Genomic DNA, 23,763 nt, shown 5'->3' on the forward strand with positions numbered 1-23,763 from the left:
CAGAGTGTGAGGTTAGTGCATAGGGACAGTGCATCTTGGATACATATTCTTCATAAGAATCTTTTGCTGGACATCTAAAGGCCATCTAGTCCAGCATCCTGTTCTCATAGTGGCCAATCAGATGCCTATCGGAAGCCCAAAAGCAGGACCAGAGTACAACAGCACTCTCCAGACTCGCTGCCATTAAAATGTGCCCAGATTCATCATCTACTGCACAGCCTTCACCTCGCCTATTTATTCCAACAGGACATGCGCATGAAAAATTGGGATATGCAAGGAAGGGATCCTACTCAATGGCAGAACACATGGTTTGAATGCAGGAGGGTCCAGGTTCAGTCCCTGCCAAACATCTTGGAGAGCTGCATTGGACTACAACTCCCGTCAAGCACATGTTGCCTGGGACCCAAAGGAGCTGTAGACCAACACATCTGGAGAACAGGTCTGCTGCACACAACGCTGGCCTGAACAGTCTGATAAAGCAGCTTTTTGTCATTTCTGTGACTTGGTTATTCACCACTATCCAAGCTTATTCCAAGTGCCATATTTCCAAGTGCCATATTTCTTTTAAGAGCAATCCTAGAATTGGAAGGGATCCCAAGGATCATGTAGCTCACCCTCCTGCAATACAGGAATAACAACTAAAGAATCCCTGACAGATGGCCATCCATCCTTTGTTTATAAGCCTCCAATGAAGGAGAGTCTACCACCTTCCAAGGTAGTTCTTTCCACTGTCAGACAGCTCTTGCGGTCAGGAAGTTCTTCCTAATGTTTTGTCAGAATCTCCTTTCTTGTCATTTGAATCCATCGGTTTGGGTCCTACCATGTGGAGCAGCGGAAAACAAGTTTGGGTCCTACCATGTGGAGCAGCGGAAAACAAGTGGTGTGACTAAGAGAACATCACAACTCTATCCGTAAGCATCTGTGGTGAAGAAAAATGGCAACAGTAATAATCGAAAAGAAATTCCATGGCAGTGTTTGTGAAAGGGGGCAGTAGCCAAGTCTTGCCAGCTTGGCTCTGTTCCTTCTCTGGATTTAGCAGCTGTAGGAGCCTTTGTTAAGCACACAATGGACGCCAGTATCAGAATACTGTGTTATCTCAGAGTTTTCCAGATGTGCTGTATTACTGTGGGAGTCTGATAAAAGAAGTCTTTGGGAAGAAAGAAATAGCCACGGCATAAGGGAATACATAAGGACTTTCTTCCATGGTGGGGCCAAAGAGGCTCCCTATCTTTTTTCCAATTGCAGCCCGCTCTTTGAAGCACACAGCAAGGCAATTGTTTTGATTTGAAAACCGCAAAGGTGGGCGAGACGAGGGAATGGTGGGGATGCTTCTGCTTGCCTTTGTGACGAGATGCTTTTAGGTTGCTGCGTTTCGAGATTGAGGTCACTCGTAATTGGATACGTATAGAAAATGCACAAGCTCAGCAGAGCCCTCCCGCATTTGCTCGCCTGCCCATTTGGCAGCTGTCCTACAAAACTGAACGGCTGGAAATTTAAAGCTCCAATTAAACAAAAAGGATCCCACTACACAATTAACTCTCACCCATACAGCTTTTATCAAAATGGTACCTCTTTGCACCAGGGGAAGCGTCATTTTTTTTAATTAAAAAAACCACACACATGTAAAGAAACAGACACAGTTTCCTGGAACAAGGTATTATGTTTGCAGGATTATTTAAAAAAGAAAGAAAGAAAATTGAAAAAACTCCAGAGCTTCTGAGCCAAGAGTCAGTTTCATCAATATGATGAAATCTGTCCAGATCCAATTTCTTTTGTAGTTTACACTTGTGTGGCATCCAGGTCAGGTTTGAAGTACACCATTCACCTAATGTAGGTGGAGAACATAGAGGGGAAAGAATTTGGCCAGAAGGATTCCACACTGATCATGTAAGAGCTCCACTTCCTAGAGCTCTGTGACCACAGGGAAAACTACTTGAATAAATATATAATTATGCCATAAACTTATGCCATAGTGACTTGGTTTGTATTTCATGGGCCACAAAACATCACTGCTTTTGCAGCAACAGATCAACATGGGCAACCCTGTTAATTCCATAGCTCCACAGTAAGCCTGATGTGCATCTTTCTGCAGCTTATTTCTTACCAATATACAAACAGACGACAAGAGACGTGTGTTACGGCAACATTTAGTATTGTATTTTCAGTGTTTATGGTAACACAGGGAGATTATTTGTCCACAGCATAAAATGGGAGAGGGGAAAACAACCAGAAGGCACATATTTCTGTCCTCGTACTGTACTTTCAGAAAGTCAGTATCAATGCAACATCCACTAAAGTGGCAGAAGACATGAGAATGTACAGTTTTACTGCATTTACTACACTGAATGCAGGATCCCACCCCACCAACCAGCCATGGGCAAGAACATCTACCACCAAGACGACGTTGAAAAATACCCTTCACATTGTTCCCTCTTTAAACATATTATAATACAAAACCAGCAACCACTTAGAAAGGTTAATGCTTCTCCTCCCCTATACAATTTTGCCAACTCCATTAAGTTATGACCTGCATTGCCCTTGCTGTTACAGCCTGGATCCCAACTAGGAAAGAGGGAAACACGGCCAACTGTGTCAAGTTCCATGCTGCGTATTGGCAGTTTTGATCAAAAGCCTTCAGGGATTAGAGCAAATCTAAACTAATTTTCACTCTGAGCCAAATAAGCATTTGATCCCTCAGGTACAAATTAGCCTACCGTACCACCTAGGGAGAATAATACCCCAAGGCGTGCATGTTTATAATCTTGGCTCTCAAAGCTCATTTCATTTCCTTCATTAAGACAATAAAAACTAACGTGAAAAATGTGAACAGAAGTAGGATCACAAACTGAAAGCAAATCCATTCTCTTTTCTGATGAAGCCGAGACAATGATATCTGGGGATACATTTGATTTGCCTATATGTGAGAGGGACACAGTATAATCCTCCTAACCCAACCCTTCTTGTTAGTTAACTAGAGATCAGTTCAATCCCAGGTGGCATCCTGTATCCTGAGGATATGAGCATTATCAGGTTTTTAAAGCAAGTGGATTTAGAAAACGCGCAGCCAGCTGGCCTGCAAACCTAAAGTTTATTGTTTCTTCTCAATTCACAACAAAGAGCGGCTGCCTCCTTAGCTATCCAAGGAGACTTATCTGAAGATTTCATTTACGTAGTTTTTCTACTGATTAAAAGTAAGGTGCTTTAAAAAAAATCCCTAAATTTATTTTAAGAAAGATTTGCAAACTGAACAAAAACCCTGCAGACAACCATTAATTTGATCAAACTCAGAAAAACAGATACTGCTTCTACAGCATTTCTTTCGTTTGATTAGCTTACAATATCTAATTCTTTCAAAAACTCTGAAACCTCACTGATCTGAAAGAAACACACACAAAAAATTAGAACCACATTTGCTTTCATTGAGATGAGCACACATCCATCCCACACAAATGTTTTGGCTCTTTGTAGGAATACACACAATTACATAAATGTAAAGACTGTTGTGTTGGCACATAAAAGGGAAGTTTTAAATCCATATTGGGCCAGTGCCTTTGATTTGGCCAATCAGAATGTTCCAAAATGTTACGTAAAGCTTTCAAGTTCTCCAGTACTTCTCCAGAACCTGAAAGTGCTCTTGCAACTCAAAGGCCTGCAGGCTATATTGTGACACTTTTGATGGCATAATAAATGCATTCTCCTTACATGGATTTTGGAACGTAACTATAAGGCTTGTAGCTAGATTTCTGCAGAAGATTCACAGCTCTTAGGGGTGCAGTTTTAATCAGTTTTAACCAGTTTTCCTGATTTTTGTAAAAGGACATTTCAAGAGGCAGGGGAGATCTGGAATTCCAGAGTTGGACACCCTGCTGAGTGCCTCTCTCATGTGTCTCCAAACATCATGCTATGAACTTGGGGTGATAAGTTTCCATCTTTTGCATGTGATATACAGTACTTTCAATGGCAACATGAGACATCAAAATTAGCAACAGGCAACAGATTAAATAGGAGTACACATACACAGTACATTCTATCTATATACATATACTTTCAGAGGCCCCTGTAAGTATTCTGTTGTGTCCTAGAAGTAGATCTTCAAAGCCCATTAAACCATTTGGCAACTGATATATTAAATAACATTCCAAGTTATCTAGTGCAAACTAAAGTTTGTTATCCTCTAGACACGTACAACAACTTCCATTCCTCATTTCTTTAAGCCAAAAGAAGTTTTTACTAAATTCTCCACATTCCTTTCGGTACTGTTAAATTCAGTTACTTCTCACAAGAACAGCATTTCTCCTTAGCAACTCGTGTGCCATGCTAGTCTACATCAATGAGGCTCTCCTTTACACAAATCCGGTTTTTGGTCACGCCCCAAGAGACCAGTCTCACAATGCGCCGTCAGTATTTTCAGAAAGAGACGGCGATACTCCGTGTGGCATTTAACACGTCATTTTTGCCACTCCATACTCCAGACTGACAACACCAGGCTCTGTCTTGCAGAGCTCTTCCATATACTCGCTGTACCGATTGTCTGCTGCGTTGGAGCCCTCTATTGTTCGAATACAGTCATTCCCATGTAGAAGAGGCTGCTCTTTCTTAAAGCACTGGGATGTCTTAAGAACTGGTGACACAGGCCGCAAAGGTTCCTTGGTGAAGGCCGCATCCAGCTCCTTGTTTACACGGTGACCTAATTTCTGGGATTAAAAGGAGTATTTCAGAGTAGGCTCCTTTTTCCTTTTGCGACCGTTTGGAGCCTGAGAAGCTGTTGTTCACATCCAGCCCCCAACCTACCAAACTCCTCACCTTCCCTATCAACATATGAAACTGCCTTACACAGAGTCCGACCAATCCTTCCTTCAGCTCAGTACCATCTTCTCTGATGGCAGTGGAGCTCCAGACTCATCTAGAGGTCTTTCCCAGCTAGCAACAAGAGTTCATTTTAACTGGGGATCCCATGGACTGAACCTGGGGCCTTCTGGGAAACACGGCCAATGCACTCAACTTCTGAACACTCTCTCTCTCTCTCTCTCTCTCTCTCTCTCTCTCTCACACACACACACACACACACACACTGCAGCTTTGCCACTCCCCACTATCAGTGGCGCCGCTTGCTTCCTTATAGTATCAGGTCCTTCATACTTTCTGTACCCTCTGCTGTTCCTGAACAGCTGTAGTACATGCACTAAGGCAGGAATTGGGATGAGGAGCCTATTAACAAGGTCAACCCAAGAGACCTACAAACAAACAAGACTCACAACTTGGATAGCAAGTTACACTATACAAACGACTGGTATTTATGCTATGCGGATGAAAAGCTGACATTCAAGGGCATCTTCTAAGTCTCCCTCTGGTGCAAACTGCTCTCTGACATGTTCCAGTCCATCTCTGTGTGCGTATTATTTAATGGCCCAGCAGGTGGAGTGCCATCTTTCTCTTGCCAGTTGCAAAAATAATCTTCACAAAAGCAATACAAAGAAACCATCATCTGAAAAAGCATCCGATGGGATGCGGTTCTGACCTTTTAGGAGCAAAGCAGGCCTGTGTCAGACCTCTGAAGACAAAATAGTTCTTGGAAATACTCACAGCTTCCAGTTCCTTAATGTCTTTCTCCAGCAGTTTATTTTGCTCGCTCATGCTCATGACCTGGCTGGCTACGGATTGCCGGGGATGCATGGTGTGATCAAACTGATGATACATGTTCCTCCAGAACCTGCACGTGCCAATCGCAATAGTATTTTAATACACCATTCTGGCAGCTGGAACATTATTATTATTCTTTAAACATCATTGAAACTTACTTAAAATTAAATGATACTGTGTCAGGCTCCAGAATTGTGAGCGACTGAGAAAAATTCTCATTATAGATGGGGTTTAGGTACTTCTTGCATTCATCCAGAAGGAAAGGCCACAGTGAATACGTCTTCTCTTTCAATCTTGAAGGGAAGAAGAACTTGAGTGAATCACAGTCAGGGCCTGAACAACACTAATGTCATATTTCAATGGCAAAGCTACCCACACAGTGGAGATATTAGGACAACCTTCCCCAACCTAGCAGCCTCAAGATGTTTTGGACTGCAACTTCCATCAGCTCTAGGGATGATGGGAGTTGTAGTCCAACAACTGGAGGAAACCAGGTTAGGAAAGGTTGATCTATGGCCAGAAAGCAATCACTGGGGGTGAGGTGGGGAGGGAATGGAAACAGAACTGGATTGTGCCTGCAGTATTTTGGGGCGAGTCTTTCCCTCCCCCCTCCCCCCCATGCTGTTTCTTTACTTTAAAGTGGGGGTGGGGGTAGAAGGTGATATAGGGTGGTGATTAACCAAGTTTTAATCAGAGTTGGACAATGGATTATCACTACAGATATATATCATTTTATCTGACGATGGGAAACTGCAGTCTAGGGTGTGTGGAATTTAAAGTAGTGAAATGGCATGCTGGGGCGGGGTGTATTTCTAAACCAAAGGGAGAACGATTCTCCCATAAACCTTTCTCTCTCTCTTGAAAGCGATTATATTCTAAAGAAGATTTTTCAAGGATTCATGTTTTAAGGAGTGCAAAAGATCTAATGTTTTTGCAATGCTGGTTTCCCCACCATCACACACCAGAAAGGTGATTCTAAGCCCTAGCGGTTAAGAGAGCTAATATGAAACTTTACCTGAGCTCTTCTCGTTCTTTCTGGCAGTTCCCAATGAAGTTTCCGAACTGGCAGGAATGGACGTGTTCGTGGATCTGAAGGAGAAAAGCCTCATTGAACTCAAAGGCTTGCGGAAACTGCTCCGTCAGGTGCCAGACGCTTTCTAAAAACTGGGCGAACACGGGAGAGATTTCCTTTGGGTCTCCATCCAGCTGACCGCATCTATAAAATACATTCCACATTAAAAGAGGCCAGCCAGTTAGTTTTTATTATTCGACTGCGGGTCACAACGTAAAATAGTAATCACAACCATCTAGAATATTTACAACAGCAATAAAACCTAATGGGGCAGACAGACAGACAGAATGGAACTCCTCCCCCCTTCATATTGTATGAAGATCATCAGCAGAGCAGATCCAGTAAGCAGCATGCAACAACTTCTACATTTCATTTTCATTAAAATAAGACCAGCTGCTGCAAAAGCACTTCAGGATAAATACGTGGGGGGAATGGTGGGCAAAACTAACCCTGGGTAGTCACAAAAATTCAATGCACCGACATAACCTCCTCCTCCTTTCATAGGTTCAGTTGGGTCTTATCTATGTTTTCAGGATATGCTAAAAACTTTTCTGCGCACCCAAGTATTTGCAGAGTAAAGAAACTTGTCATATATTTACTGGTCTCTGTGGAAGCTGTGGAATTATATTTTGTATTGTTTTATTAGCCATCATATGCTTTTTATTCTTCTGTGTATTGCTTTAGGGTGTTTTTTTTAAAAAAAGAACTAAAAGCAGTTTATTAGTATAATAAATATATGGGGTTGAATCCTACTAAGTTCTACTCAAAGTAGACCCACCGATCTGAATGGTCTTGGCTCATTTTAGGTCTGCTAATATCAAGGGGTCTACTCCAAGAAGTTGGGTTCAACCTATGATAACGATTAGTGGATACGAAGAAAACAAAATTACCAAATGTGATCTAAAGGGGGTTTTCTGACTTTTAGGAGCACATCCCCATTTCTCTGTGGAAGTCCCACCTTGTTTCCAAGCCAGTTTGTTGTGCAGCAGAGTGAGGGTGGAGGTGGAACAGGCGGCTATTTGAAAAACACTAGCTTAAAGCCTGTTTTGAGACGTGGAACTAGGGATGCAGTTTTTTGGACCCCGCCCTACCCAAGTTACTGCTATGTTGCTCTGAACGGCACATGCCAAGTCACATAGAAACCAAAAATAAAATGGGGCACACACACATACACACACACACAAAGATGAGCTCTCAGAAAGACAGTAAGTATAGGAGCATGACTCATAGCTCATCCTGGAGGGGCTACCAAGTCTAAGTTAACTGGTGACAACACAGAGCTCAGGGTAGATGCTAAAAGCCAGGAGCCGTCTGTGCAAGGCAAAAAGGAACAGAGCTTTCCCCAGGGTCTTGGGTTGGGAAGTGGGGGATCCAAGACCAGGGCCTGGCTGGACTGGGGCTGATATCCAGAAAAAGTCATCTGAGGAGTGTCCCAGCTCAGGAGGGGTTCCAAAAACAGAGCAAATGCATCTTCTGGACTAAACGTATACAGGTCCCTTATAAGATTATGAGATCTATGTAAGCATATGAATAGTAACACAATGAGTTACATAATTAATTCAAACGTACAGCATCATTTTGGCAAAATACCCTACCTGTCTGAAAATTTGTGCCCGAATGCAATCCAGTCTTTTTCTATCAAAACCTAGAAGAAAACAAGGCATCAGCTTTTCATCTGTTTTTATGCTGCAGGTCTAAGTTTGGATTATATTACCCAGGTCAAAGTTCTTGGTTTTGATGAATTAAACCCAAAATATCAGAGCAGTGCCCAAAATAATCCTAAACTCAAATATATACATTAGATTTAAGTCTCATGTCAGAGTAATTTTAAAAAAATCAAACTGATTCAACTGGTGTGTTTACTACTTAAAATTAAGTCCTGTAAACAAAACAGGCTTCTCCCCCAACCTCGTGCCCTTCAGATAGCCTTGCCACAGTGCCCATGCATCGGCAACCTCAAAATTAAGACTACTATAATGTGTTGTTATGAGGGGCTACCCTTGTGCATGGGTCAGAAGCTGCAGCTAGCATAGCATGCAGCTGCTAAGTTATTTGGTGGGATACCCCAACATTGCAGATATTAACACCAGTGTTGAATGTTAATGATGTACCTTTATAGGATAAAGATTCCCCCCCCCCAATGTTTATTATGACATACTTAGCATATTAAGTGCCATTTAAAAATGGTATATAGGAAGTAAAACAAGAGCGATTGTACCAAAGTAACTCGGTTGTAGCATGTGCCAACCGAAAACAACTTGGTGTGCCTCAAGTACGCACCATAAAGCCTTTCATTGTTCTATAAAAGGGATCCAACAACAGAGATCCCAGAGAACACACTTGAGACGTCCGGTCCCAGCCGTCGGAGCAATGCACTAGCACACTTGCACTCTCCAAAGCTATGGCCTGTGAAAAAGACAAGAAGATTGACTGATGCGTATGCACTTGGATCACAAGGAAAACAAACACAGCTTTGAATAATAATAATAATAATTATTTATTATTTATTATTTATTCCCCAGCCACTCTGGGCAGCTTCCAACAAAATATTAAAATACAGTAATGCACCAAACATTAAAAGCTTCCCTAAACATTCCAATGAGTAACGCGGCTAGCAAATCACAACAAACAGCAGCAATAATTTGGTTTAAATATACAGCCTGCTGCTGCACTCAGGCACCATGATACAGCGAGATATCTCCTCGCTTGGAACAGCCCTGACAGGGAAACAGGTGGTTGTGGTATGTGCATCGATACCCGACAGCCTAAGGCGTGGGAGGCGTAAGTTACTCAGTCCACACTCTTTTCCTTCCAAATGCCAAAAGGCAATTGGAACGTCTGAAGTTGACAATACAGACCAAGTTACCCTAAGGACACAAAAAAGCTGCCCTAAGCCGGGAGTAACTATCTAGAAAAGCGATGGGGAACCTGTATTCCTCCAGAAGTTCCAGAACTACAACTCCTATAATTCCTGATCACTGGCTGTGCCAGCTGGGGCTGATGGGAGTTGGAATTCAGGCTCAAGCAGAGGCCTTTTACATCATTTGCTATCTGATCTTTCTTTTAAAAAACAAAAACTGGGATCTTCCACATGCAAAGCTTCTGCTCTACTCCTGAGCTAAGAACCCGCACCACATGCAGGTGGAGAGACTCCATGAACTGAGTAGCCATTTGCAGCACCCTCTTAAATACACCCAGCCAACTGGATCTGGGAGGATTCCACCCTCCTTTACCAAGTTAGAAAGAAAATTGGATGCTGTTAGGGTAGTGCCCCTTGAGAATTTATCCTGGAATGTAACTAAGCTTGCGGAATGCAGGCTGCACCTGCTGGTGTGCTATGATGGGCATGAACCACTGGCCACAAGTTGAAGAAAGCAAATTACTTTGGCTAAGAAGATAGCAGCATCCAACACGGCTTTGATGTGTCGCAGCCATCCGCAGCTCTCCAAACCAGACAGAAAATCATTGACCGACAGGCCCCTTGTCCCACAGACTGAAATAGAAAGATACTCGGCCGTTAAATTCAAACAGCAGCACTTTCCTCTGTAGGGAAGCAACTGAAGCTTACTTTCACTTTTGAACAAATCAATTCCTAGGCTTGATATGAACAACCTTTTCTTCCCAGAGTTTCATCTACATCCCCTGGGGGCTGTGCAAGAGAGGATGCTGAACTATGCGTGGTGTTGAAAGCTTGAAAATGTCACATGAAACAAAAAGAGAGGGACCTGAAATTGATGTGCATTCCAGGTACAGTGGTGCCCCGCAAGACAAACGCCTCACAAGACGGAAAACCCACTAGACGAAAGGGTTTTCCGTTTTGGAGGCGCTTCGCAAAACGAATTTCCCTATGGGCTTGCTTTGCAAGACGAAATGTCTTGCGAGTTCCTGCGGGTTCCCCCCCCCCTTTCCCCCAGCCGCTAAGCTGCTTATCAGCTGATCCGCTAAAAGCCGCTAAACCGCTAATAGCGCTAATCCACTAAACTGTCAATGGGCTTTCTTCGCAAGATGAAAAAACCGCTATACGAAGAGCCTCACGGAACGGATTAATTTCGTCTTGCGAGGCACCACTGTATTTTTTTCATAAGATTTATATTCCGCTTTAGAGTAGAAAAAACGCAAAACAGTTTACAAAAAAAGAAATATGGAAACCAATGTATTAACCCTTCAGTACATAAGGGATACTGTATTTATTACTTCAAGCAATAAGCTGTTTGGTATGGCTATGTGGGGGTGGCGAAGGCTCTACAAAAGTCTATTTTGCAATTATCAAGTGCTTTCTACCAATTAGAAGCAAATTTATACATACCTTCCAAAAGTTTCTGCAGGCTGGATCTCATTACATGGATGTTTTCAATACCCACAAACTGGAATCTAATATTAGAATAGTTGTCTTCATTCTCATAGCCTTTACCTGCTGCTCTGTTGGCCAGTGCATTCAGCTTGAAGACAAGGAAGGTAAAGCAGTTAAAATGTGTGGGAACTCCCATCGGATAAATATTAGGAACGTTATGATTGCTCAGGTTTCCAGATCTATAGGACAGGGTTTTTTCCTCCCTTCATGACCTCCTCCTTTCTAAGCCAAACCATTAATCATGTTGGATATGAAGTATCAGAAAGCATCCTACTCACTTGGTAACCCCCCACAATTTGTCCTGAAGCCTGAATAGCAGCTCCCAGTAGCATAATCACAATATGCTATTGCGGCATGGAAGGCCGCTATTTTGAGAAGCACCAGTACAAAGCCCTCTGGAGGTATTCAATCAGTTGCATTGTTCATTGGACCCTGGCCAGGGGCCTGAGTCAGGTAAGCAACTCCTCCAAAATCGGGGGGGGGGGGGAATTAGTCCATGAGTACAAACAGCCAGTCCAATGATGATGAGGGATCCAGTAATCAAGTCCTATAAGGAAGGAGCCGAGTATGCTTTAGGTTGGAGAAAACACTTATCTGCAAACATTGAAGGGCCGTCTCACACACAGTTAGTAGCCCAAATTTATTCTCTGCTGCTCCAGAGGGTGGAACCCAGAAGAACTCATGAAGACAAAGGACGCAACCTAAACATTAAGAACCGCCTCCTGATGGAAAGAGCTGCTCAACAGTGGAAGAGACTGCCTTGGAAGGCATTGGGTTCTTCTTTGTTAGAGGCCGAGTGACTAGCTAACAGGGATGCTGCAGTAATCAACTTCCTGCATCATTAGGGAATTGGACTAGGCAACCCATGAGGCCCTTTCTAACTCCAATTCATCCCATTGCCACTCTCAGGTTGTTCATCAAACTGGGTCCTAACAGAAACAGCAACCTAACGCTAAGGTGCAGTTAAGGAGCAGTAGTTCCCATCTCCGAACTACAGCATTATATCACATGAGAAACCAACTAGAGGGAATGATACCTACTTTAGGCCTGGTGTCCACAACATACATATAGCAATTATTAGGATTGGCTTTGCTGATCGCTTGCAACATGTGCTCATCCTCCAGACACCTGGCACTGAATCCCGACAGAGGCTGACTACATCTGCAAATGGCAGCCTAGTGAGAAGATGGAGAGACAAATATAAAGATAAGATAACGAAAGGTCTATATGAGCACTTTAGAGGACAGGAACAGTGGTCTGAATTTTAAGCACAGTTCTTAGTTCTCTGGTAGCTGCAAGAAGGGAAGATGAAAGCCAGAAGCATGATGCATGGGACTCTGAAGATGCAAAACCTCCAGAAGGAAACTTGAAAGCCAAAATGTTTCAGAGTTCATGGTTTCCTCTGTTATAGGCAGAGACGGTTTGCCCAGATTTTAGTGATAAAGCTGGAGATATAAGGTGGCAGACACAAAATTAGTTTCTAGAAGAGAGACAAGACACTTTTGCATTATGCACAATCAACTCAGACCATTTTTTTCAATGCCCAGACCACATTAGTTTGTTTTCTTGGTGCCATGCATGCTATTATTAGTTCTAGTTTCAACTTCCCCACATCCCCATAAACTGGAAGCAAAAACTTGAATCTTTAAGTCCTGAATTTCCGAACCAGTGTGAATAATTGCAACACAAGACAAGTTGTAGAGGTTCTACTTCCGGAACTCTTGACAAAATCAGCATATAGATACAGATATCTGTGGTGCAGCCGTAACCATGTCTAATCAGAAGTTAAGTCCCAATGAAGTCAATGGGACTTGCTCCCAAGTAAGTGGGGCTAGAATTGCAGCCCTAGTGAAGTGGGGGCTACCCCAATGCTACATTCTACTAACAGCCCTTTTTGATGGGCCGCAACAGATCTATGAATCTGGGTTACTGTACTTACCCTTCCTGTCTTTTCCTGTGATGGAAAATAGCCTTTAGCCCATCTCCCCTGAATGGAAATCAGACTATACCTCATTATCTTTATGATAATATGACAGCACAGGAAACCTTCCTTTACTTCGGAACTTAGAACTTCCAACAATGATGGGCTTGCTTGCACTCCTGGGAACATAGAGGTCTCTGGGATATGTTTCACAGATCTGAAGGAGGAAAGGAAATATAAGGGATAGCGCATTTAGATATGGCAGGGATGGGGAAGCTCCCTTGGGACTCTCCTTAGGCCACCGCCCTCACCAGCCTTGCTCCATGGGCCCAAGTGCTTTTGCCAGGCTGGAATGTCCTTAAAGTGACTTGTGTGCAGTGGGAAGGTAGCCTCTGGTACAAAGGGCCACAGCCATAGCTCTATCTACTTTTGCCTCTGCCCTCACCAACCAATAGTACGCACTCCCAGACCTCTGCTCACAAGGGAATATGGCCCTCAGGAAGAAAAATATTCCCCTCCTCAAGATATGGTGTGCAACTGGTGGCATCCACTGAAATCAATGGGAAAGGCCTTTCCCACAGAGCTCCATCTTCACAATGGATATTGCTTAACCCTTACCTAGAAGAATTCTGAAGTATCAGGGCTTCAGAAAAACGCTGACTGAGTTCTTGAAACATGTCAGGAACATAAGACCCCTGCTGGATCAGAGCAAAGGCCTACCTAGTCTAAACTTTCTGTGTTCACAATGGCAAACCATATGCCTGTGGGAAGCTTGCAAGCAAGACATGGGTGCAAAGAGCCCTCTCCTGTTTGTGTTACACAGCCACTTCTGATGCTGGAGGTAGCACATAGCCATAGCTTCCATAAATTTGCCAAATTCTCTGTTAAAGCCATTCAGGTTGGTGGCCATCGCATCAAAATACTTGCATGATTTCAAAAATAAAACCTGGGGGGAGATCAATTCCTAGTGTTAATTCGACACTGCCTCTTCTTTAGTTAGAGGCACACCAGGCAAGAAAAAAGTAATTAGAAGAGAAGTGAAGAAGTTGCTGCCTTCTATGTAGCCTTGCACACAAAACTGAACTGAGCTCTACAGCAAGGAGAGAGGGGGCCTAATTATACTGCGGCATACATTCTCTCAGTTAATGGCGAGTTGAGTCATCCGTCCCTCCTGCATGCAATTGAGTGTGAATTCAATCGAAGCAGCTGCAAAACAGTTGCAAGAAACAAGGTTTTCCAAGCGAACCTTTGAAACTGAATTCCCATGAGGAAAAGGAACAGACCAACAATTATTCCAGCGTGAATGAGGTGGAAAATGCCACTTCTCACTTTGGTCTTTCATTTCATTTTTTATTTTATGTTAGCAATCTATTTTATTTTTGCAATCTGTTACCTTATAATCACGATTTGCATCTGATAACTGCCAGTCCGAGTTAGGCACGTCCATCCGGTTGTACTCTTCTGCAAGGTCTATGAGCTGCCAGCCTTGCACTCTCTCTTCCTCCTTTTGCTTTGGGTTGTATGAGAAGGCATACAGTTCGTCGTATCTTGCTAAAACAAGCCAGGAGAAAGAGAAAAAGAGGAAGGAGCCTGAGCCTTGCTGAGGGATTCCAGAGTCACCACACTGTCGTCGTTGTTTAATTTATATACCGCTTAGTGTCGAAACAGTTTACAAAGTATAAAAAGCAGTTGCACAAGCACTCATAATTAAGTTGCATAATAAACCGTAATTAAGTTACATGATAAAACAACAGAGCAAATGAACAGCAGAATCAGGTAAAGGGATCAAGGGAATGCCTGTGTAATGAGAAAGTCACTCTACCTGGTTTTGACAGCTGAAGCAAGGAGTTATAAATATCATGGCAGTCCCTTTCTCTGGGAACAATGAAGTGAACTATCCTGAAGTTCTTGCACTGAATCACCAGGGGGCAGCCGGACGTGGTCAAGGCGAGTTTCTCTACCGCAGCAATATGATGGTGCAGTATCTGCAGCACACAGAAAACCCACAATGGCGTTTTCATAATTCTTGGTTTCCACGGAAGAACCACAGTTGCTTGCTTGTTATCGGATGTGCTACACTATTTAATTCTGTGACCAGTATCCAAAGATCCTGTCTGCAATATTTTTGATTAACAACCTTTTAACATATTTCTATTGCTTTTCTGGACATTTAATGTGAAATTTTGTATTTTGCTTTTCTTTTAACTTGCTTTGGAACTTCTTTCAGCTGTATGAAGAAAAAATAAATAAATCTGATATACTAAATAGAGGAGTAACCCCAGTAGGATATATTTTTAATTTTTATTTTCTCATACTCCACTGCAAACTGTATCTGAAAGTTAGGAAGATAAGAAGAGCCCCGAGGAATCAGGCCAAAGCTCCATCTAAGTCCTGCATCCTGCTCTCTCAGTGGCCATGGGAGGCAAGCAGAGCCAGGGCGCAACAGCATTCTCCGCATCTTTGGTTCCCAGAAATTGGTATTCAGATAACTCCAAGCTCCCCTCAGAGGAAGAAGAAGAGTTTGGATTTGATATCCCGCTTTATCACTACCTGAAGGAGTCTCAATGCGACTAACAATCTCCTTTCACTTCCTCCCCCCCAACAAACACTCTGTGAGGTGAGTGGGGCTGAGAGACTTCAGAGAAGTGTGACTGGCCCAAGGTCACCAGCAGCTGCAGGTGGAGGAGCGGAGACACGAACCCGGTTCACCAGATTACGAGTCCACCGCTCTTAACCACTACACCACACTGGCTCTCTGATTCTCTCTGGCTCTCTCAGATTCAAAAGCAACTTGCCTTGTGGAATGAAGAGCAGGGGCTGCTGTTTGAGAGCGCAGTGAAAAGCCCCTTTGGGTGTAGGGATACGAGCTAACCTATATTCTATTAGTCCTGCTTCTGAAGGTGACCTTCAACAAGCTACAAATGCAGACACACCAACACACTGAGGAAAAACACTAGCTATACACAGCCAGAAACCTGTTAATGAAACTCTCAGCATTATCTATCTTTTCAAAGACTAAAATTAAGAAACTACCAAAGGGGGAGATGCCAATTATTCATAACTCAATAAAATTATGGAGTTTAATTAGCTAGACTATTATAGGATATACAGCACACTTAAAAAAAACAGTTTGCAAAATTAAACTATTAACTGTGGCGGAATGGGCAAAGAGAACTGATGAAGTGCCTTGGACCTGGGAATGGGAGACAGACTTTACACACTTGCCAGTGCTAATCTCCACGCATGCACAGGAATGATATCTGGGCAACTGGCCCAAATGAAGTGAGAATACCATAGCCTTCTCTCAGGAGGCTGGAACTAAAGCCTCTGATTCTTGGAAGAGTGCCCTGCAAAACATTGAACAGTGCAGCTCAAAGAACTCAACCTGAAGGAGGCATATGGTTCAATACCCATTTAAAACAATTGTACCTCACATTCAGCATACTTAAAACAGCTTACAGCAACAATTACCCAGTTATTGCAAGACAGGAAACTGGGCCTGGGGAGTCCTCTAAATCGGAATAAAGTGACACAAAATAGAATAAAAAGGGTGCCCTACTGGAGAAAACCATCGGAATCCTTACCCATGTCTCTTTCTGGCTCGAGTCTATAAATAACAGGTGAGTTGCCGTGAGATAGAGCGTTCCTGTTTGTGACTTGATGTTTGTGCTGAAACGATCTAATAACTTCACCTGTTCGACCTGTGAGGGCAAGAGGGGGGAAGAGAACACATTGCCATGAAGTAAAGCTATGAAACATATGATCTTGGCATAAAAACAGCCTGGTCATTCAGTTCATTATCTCCTTCTTAAGGGGCAGATCACTGTCTGGCAACAAAGTGTGTGTGCATTTGCAAGGACAACCTTTAGCCTTCACAATGCACCAATAATGCAAAATGCAGCCACCAGACATGTGACAGATACCCTAACGTGTGTTGCCTATGCTGCAGCAGCTCACATGTGCCTGCTAACAGGAAGAACCGCTCAGCTAGAACATTTTCTGGCTTTGTATCTTCCCGTTCTGACTGCTGACCAAAAGGACAACATTCTGGTTGGGCTAGTAAAACCCTGGCTAAGTGGTAAGTCAAGATCAACTGGTTCCAAGGGCTGTGTTTGCAAAGGTGACAATGCAGCCTCCAGAACAGAAGTGGGATACTCTATATCAGGGGTCACCAACCTAAGGCCCATGGGCCGGAAACGGCCTGCGGAGGTCGTGTGACTGGCTCATGAGCCACCCCCAAACCGAGTTGCGCGCTGCGCTAAACACGGGGACTCTCTTCCACGGTGCCGGAAATCACGTCTGCGCAGGACCGATCCGGCCCAGGCAAGATAAACCTTCCTGACCCCTGCTCCATATTCTATTAAGCCTCTTGTGTTTTTTCAAATTCTCTCCCACAATTCTCATTTCAAATAGTACCATCATGCAATGATCTCAGAAAGATTATTGGAAAGACTGCTCCTAGAGAGAGCTAGGGGCTACTTTTCCTGCATCCAACTTGGAGCGCAGTTCAAGAACTGCTTTTTTTTTAGGTGTGTTGTTTGCTATATGTTACTGAGTAGGGAAAGTATGGTGCTGTGTGGTTATGCCACATATGTCCTATAAGGCCTATTCTGAACTGAGACTGAGGGGAAATCTATCCTTCTTAGAAAACGAAAAAGCTCCTCAAAACACAAAGGCCGAGAAGAGCCAAAGGGTCTTGCGTGCAGTATTCTTCCAAAGTAACATAGGATGCTTTCAGCTGTAGCAGAGAGCAATTTACAGAAGGTGCACTCAGAAATTTAGCTGCTTTTAAGCAATCGGAAATTGACTTTGAATGTTCTACAGGTCTGTTTTGTCTGAATCCCAAGAGCAGGCCAGAAAAGCTACCACAAAGAGGCTATAAGGGAAGATTTGGCAAGGATGCGTTCCTCATATTCTCTTGGCAGGATTGGCTCATTAGCACTAATTCACCAGTCTGCTCCTAGAGCTCTAACAATGAGTCTGCCACAAGATTCAGAGAGTGCATCTCTCATACAATCCAGCAGAACTAGAACTCAAGGGAGAAAGCAGCAACAACAACGGAACTTCCTGCATCAGCAATGCAGGTAATCTGCAATTCCTGAATTCTATCTCAACGTCAATATTTGACCTGGCTAGATTACAAGAAACATTTTATAACCAGTTCTCCAGCTCTTTGCTTTTTAAAAATGCAGGCAATACAAATCATTAAGCATCACTTAAATAAGTAGCTTTCAGAAATATGATGGTGCTAATTTGCAGGAAACAGAAAATCAGCAGCTTCAACTAAAGCAGCCTTCCAGGCACATTTATGTTAAAAAATCATTAGGACCAGCTACACAGGCAGACTGGATCAGGTCAAAGTCACATGACCAGGGTCTAAAGTAAAGCAAGCCCTTAAGCGACAGAGACTTGCCAGTTTGTGAACTGTACTTTCCCCCCTTACTCAGCCACCCTGTCCAATTTTGATAAGCACAACTGTACACCAATAAACAAGAAAACATGAGCATCCTCAGAAACGAAGTCTAACGGAACAGGTAACTGTAGGGCAGGATTTATTTAATTTTAAGGATTGAACTTTTTTTGCAAAGTATCAAGTATAAACGGGGCATAAATCCACTTCTCCATAAGCTAATTTATGGCCGCTATCATGTTACTACATGTGCAGCCCTTAGGATGAAACAGTAGCTTACGCACATAGCCAATCACTTTGAGCTGTTGAATTATTTGCACTACGTGTCAAAGTAAACAAGACAACCCGTGAAAATGTGGACCAAAGGAGTGGCAACTGAGGGCCAATGTGGCGTAGAGGTCACTGGTGAAGAGCAAGGAGAGCGTAAAGGTAAAGCTGCACCAGCTTTGTAGTAATAGGTGACCAGGAAAACGAGCAAGCTGGCAGAGGAGGGATGGGTGCCTTATCATTCCTCTGTACTCAGTACAGAGACTAAGTACTACAGATTGCCAGAGGAGGGAACGGCTCTCTTCTGCACCCAGTATGAGGTCGGCTCTTTCTCCCTTCTCTACTGGGCTCCAAGCAAGCTATTAAAATACTCTGCAGGCTAGTAACTTTTGTGGGCTTATTTACAAGGCTGCTTTGTGAGCATTTTGTTGCTTTTTAAGGGTGATTCTTTCTTCTTTGGAACTCCCCAAAGGAAACTTCAGCATTGTAGCATAATTTCTTCCTTCTTAGGAACTCCCCCAAAGAATATTCAACCTTGTAGCATTATAGAGAGCTGAACAGACAGCATAAATCAAATGACAGGTGCTTCTGCCTTCTGAAAGGCAACCATTTTAAGCCAAAAGGAACAGGCTCAGATCCAGCCCAAAACATTTTGCTGCCTGAAGTGAAGGAATACAGTAGTACCTCTGGTTGTGAACGGGATCCATTCTGGAGGCCCGTTCACAACATGAGCAGAACACAACCCGCGTCTGCACGTGCCACGATTCACCACTTCTGTGGATGCGCGTGACGTCATTTTGCGTGCATGCGCATGCGGCAAAACCCGGAAGTAACCCTTTCCAGTACTTCCGGGTCACTGCGGGACGCAACCTGAAAACGTTCAACCTGAAGCAAACGTAACATGAGGTATGAATGTAGATGGTACTCTTCACATGGGCATATGGTTATATGGGGGGGGGGCTTTATGTTGTGGGGGGCAGAACCGAGGTATCTGTGATGCAAGTAGTCAGTTAGTTAAGTCTTTTATTTATTTAATTTGGGGGGGGAGGCAGCTCCCCCCCTGCACCACCCATGTACAGAAGCATGTCAGCTGAATCTTGTTTCAGTGCTAGGAATAGGATGGTGTTCTTTACAGCACCTGAGGGGAGCAGAATATCTTACAGGATGCAGAACAGGACATGGCTTGCATAGCTCTGTCCTCCAACAAAAAAGGACAGCCAGGAAACTCAGAGGAACATCAGGGACCCCAGCATCTGTAATCTCAGGTGGCTGCCCCAGTCTGCCTAGTGATTGGGCATGCCCTGAATAGGTTTCATACTCCTTTTGAGGTGCAGGTCTTTCCTCTTCAGCTGATGATTTCCCAGTTACTTTTGTGACTAATGGAACTTGCAGCATACATAGACTTCTTCCCAAACCTCCCCCCAACCCAGCCTGGAAAAGCAGCAATTTGCCTCAGTTAGCATTTTGAAACTTGCAGATTACTACTGTAGATAAGTCATGTGCTTCCTCCTTTCTTGCTGCCATACAAAGTTTCATTCAAAGGTTTAATTTTTAAGAAGTAAAAAATACTGCAGGTCACACACAGCAAGAGTGAATACTGATTGATACTCTGAAGTGGTTTTGCTTTGCAGACAGGTTGTGCTACAACAGCAAACAGTCTATATGGCTCTGAGATCCCTGCACACAGATCACATTTCCGGCTAAGGTCAGTGATCCTCTACAATGCAATAGAGCTTTTACTTAAGAAAAGTAGTAAATGGTCAAAGGGCAATATTAAGCTTCTCAGGTCTAAACACAATAATCTTTGTTTTTGATTCTCCACAATTTAAACTCATATTGAGCCACTGTTTCCCAGCTACTCACAAAAACACTGTGTTACTTTAGCTTCAGAACTAAACAATTGGGGTGGGGGTGTAGAGAAAGCTAAGTTTTTTATTTGCCTGCAGGTATGCTTGTTTACAGGTAAAGGACCCCTGACAGTTAAGCCCAGTCTCAGACGACTCTGGGGTTGTGGCTAGTGGCCAAGGGAGCTGGCGTTTGTCCGCAGACAGTTTTTCTGGGTCATGTGGCCAGCATGACTAAGCCGCTTCTGGCGAAACCAGAGCAGAGCATGGAAACGCCATTTACCTTCCCACTGGAGCAGTACATATTTATCTACTTGCACATTTTGGCATGCTTTCGAACTGCTAGGTTGGCAGGAGCTGGGACCGAGCAATCGGCAAGCCCAAGGCTTAGTGGTTTAGACCACAGCGCCACCCGCGTCCCTGTATAATGCTTGTTTATACAGTAATAAAACTTCCCTAAGAGCACAGCAATCTAAGATGATGTCATTTTTAAAAAGAAAATATTTTGAATTCAAACTGGAAATGAGCTGCATTAAAACTGTCATGTAACCCTTACATGGCTTCCACTGAAAAGACATAGGAACAGAGAAAACTGTCTCCTACTGAGCCAAACCATTGACCCATCTCACTCAGTACTGTCTACACTGACTGGCAGTGGGTTGCCAGTACTTCAGAGTCTTTCCCATTGATGCCTAGAGGTACTCGGGATTGAACTTGGGATCTTCTGCATATAAAGCAGATGCTCTACCTCTGAGCTTGGCCCTTCCAAAAGACCTGGCAAGAGAGATGGAAAAGATAATGTGGAATTTGTTTTCTATCTCATGACATGATCTCATAAAATCAAATGGGCCCCACCCTTGGCTGAGAGCCCTGTCAGAAAATATCACCCTGTAGGTTACAAGAAGAAGACTGGAAACACGTCAAAATTAGAATCAGAGAATTGTAGAGTTGGAAGGGACCATAAGAGTCATCTTGTCCAACCCCCTGCAATGCGGAAATCTTTTGCCCACAACCCTCAAACTCACAACCCTGAGATTAAGATTCTCATGCTCCACCTCTCGCCTTACATCAGGCAATACCTCTATCTAAACCCCTACACTGGCTTCCTGTCCACTCCCAGATCCAGCACAAGTTCACTCTTAACCCCCAAAGCCCTCCATGGCTTTGCCCCCCCCCCACTTATACTGAGATACATACCTGCCTGTAACCTTCACTGCTCCAGCTGAAGGCCTCTTGCTCTCTCAAAAGACTGCACCCTTTCTCCATTGCTGCTCCATTTGCTTACAACTATCTCCCCAAACACCTGCATGAAGCCTCCTCTCATGTCCTTCAAATCTACCCACAAAACCTACCTTTGGCACAAGCCCCAACTTCCCATGTCCTGCTGCAATTAAGCCGATGCATGTGTAATTGGGGCAACTACATATTGCTTGCCTGTTTCTCCTGCTGCCATTTGCCTTTCGCCCGTGTGGTTTCCCATCAAATTAAGTTTGTCAAGCTCCTTGGGACAGGAACTATGCTCTTGAACTTCATAAGATATCATGCCCGCTGACACAGAACACGAACACACACACACACACACACACACACACACACAATTGAAAACTTACTTCCAAATAAACATGAATAAGATAGGGCTATGTGGCTGCAGCCTTAACAGACAGCAAGTACTATGGAGATTAGTGGAGTTTGTTGGATTAAACAAGAGGATTAAATAGCATCACATAACTGTGGCCTAAACTTCTGCAGCCTAAAGCCCACTATCACCACACATAGGACCATGGGGCACTAGTCCATGAAAACTTAAGGATCCCATTAAATTCTAAGTTCAGATATGCAGAAAACAATATATGTAAAGAAATCAGGGAGGGGAGCTGAGGGAGGTCCTGGGGGGGGAGAGGGAGGGGGGAGAAAGGGGAAAAATAATGTAATTGATTAAGAGGATTGATATATTGTTATGTTGAAATTGGTTAATAAAAATATTTTTAAAAATAATAATTCTAAGTTCAGATACAGCCTGCTGCAGCAAACACCAAAAGAAACCCAGAGGGTGACTGACATTAATCCAAGTTTTGCTCAGAGTGGACTCACTGAATGTTTAGCCACCCTCGTTCATTTCAGTGGGCCTACTCTTGAGTAAAACTTAGTTGCATTCCAGCCAGTATGGCAGCAACCTTAATGCCTAACCACCCAAGGCACTGTGCCATAAACCACCATGGCCTCGGAACCAAATTCCTCAAATTCTGGCTAGATAGGATGGAAACAAGAGCTTAGGCGACAGCAGGATTGACCATGGTGCCACAAGACTATTTCTTGTGCATGTTTTGCTGCGACCTTAAAGCCCCGCTGAACTGAATGGGAATGACTTCTAGGGTAGATATGGGTCGGCTAGGACTGCAGCCTAAGGCACACACAGGCTTGCGTCTGAGTAGGCATGCACAGGGTTTCGCGGCAAGGCTGCGATCCGGGAGCAAGCTCGATCCGGTGCTCAAGCCCCGGGGTCTGCAAGGCTCCCTCCCACGTTCCTCCGGCGGCGGACAAGGCCGGCCTCCGAGCAAGGCCCCGCTCAGTTACCTTCGTGGTGCGAATGTGCTCCATGATGCCACCGCGCCCAAGCTGCCCGCCGCCGCCGCCGCCCCTCTCCGACCGGCCGCTCAGCCGGCGTCTCCTGGAGACACTTCCTGATAATCGAGTGCTGGGGAGGGAGGTGGGGAGACCAAAGCGGCCTGCAAGAGGGCCGGATCCGTCCCACAGCGGCCCCTGCCGGGTGGAAGACCCAGTCAAAGAAGAGAATTCTCAAAGAGAAAAGGCCGCTTTGTTTACTTGCTCATCATTCCACCCATCACCACAGGGCGGTTTACCAATACAGTATACAAACACACAACAAATATGCACCCTAATAACCAACAAAAACAATGCCACACAAACATACACGCAGTTTAAAAGGCCATAGGATTGGAAAGAAGATAAAAGTCCCTACCAGAGAAGAACGGCAGATCAAGTTGATGCGACGATGCAAAAATGGCTAAAATGACCAGAAGAATCAGAAATCAGGAAGACCAAAATTTTAATAAGGAATAGGGGGGAAATTATAATTTATCTTAATAAAAACCATTGTAAACACTTAAAATCGTTAGTAGAATCGGAATAACACTTGTATTTTATTGGTGAATTTTGGACACAATGGAGAGGTAAAAGATTTTGATTATTATAAAAGATGCAGGAGGAAATGGTTAACTATAGGACCCACAAAAGGGA

At 43.8% G+C, this 23,763-nt stretch overlaps 1 protein-coding gene across 1 annotated transcript; it reads right to left on the reverse strand.

Moving 5' to 3' along the window:
• Positions 1-2,135: 2,135 nt before the first annotated feature.
• MTMR6 (myotubularin related protein 6) lies at positions 2,136-23,258 on the reverse strand. The gene is made up of 14 exons (XM_081860430.1): positions 23,080-23,258; positions 16,569-16,685; positions 14,807-14,969; positions 14,378-14,535; positions 13,073-13,201; positions 12,104-12,238; positions 11,019-11,151; positions 10,096-10,205; positions 8,993-9,118; positions 8,308-8,357; positions 6,656-6,856; positions 5,799-5,933; positions 5,584-5,710; positions 2,136-4,694 (listed from the first exon to the last, which is right to left on the reverse strand). The coding sequence occupies exons 1-14, from the start codon at positions 23,101-23,103 to the stop codon at positions 4,440-4,442; spliced, it is 1,863 nt and encodes a 620-aa protein (XP_081716556.1). The 5' UTR covers positions 23,104-23,258; the 3' UTR covers positions 2,136-4,439.
• Between the last annotated feature and the right edge of the window lie 505 nt (positions 23,259-23,763).

This window comes from Podarcis erhardii (assembly GCF_964252035.2).
Source record: "Podarcis erhardii genome assembly, chromosome: 4".
Classification (NCBI taxonomy): domain Eukaryota; kingdom Metazoa; phylum Chordata; class Lepidosauria; order Squamata; family Lacertidae; genus Podarcis; species Podarcis erhardii.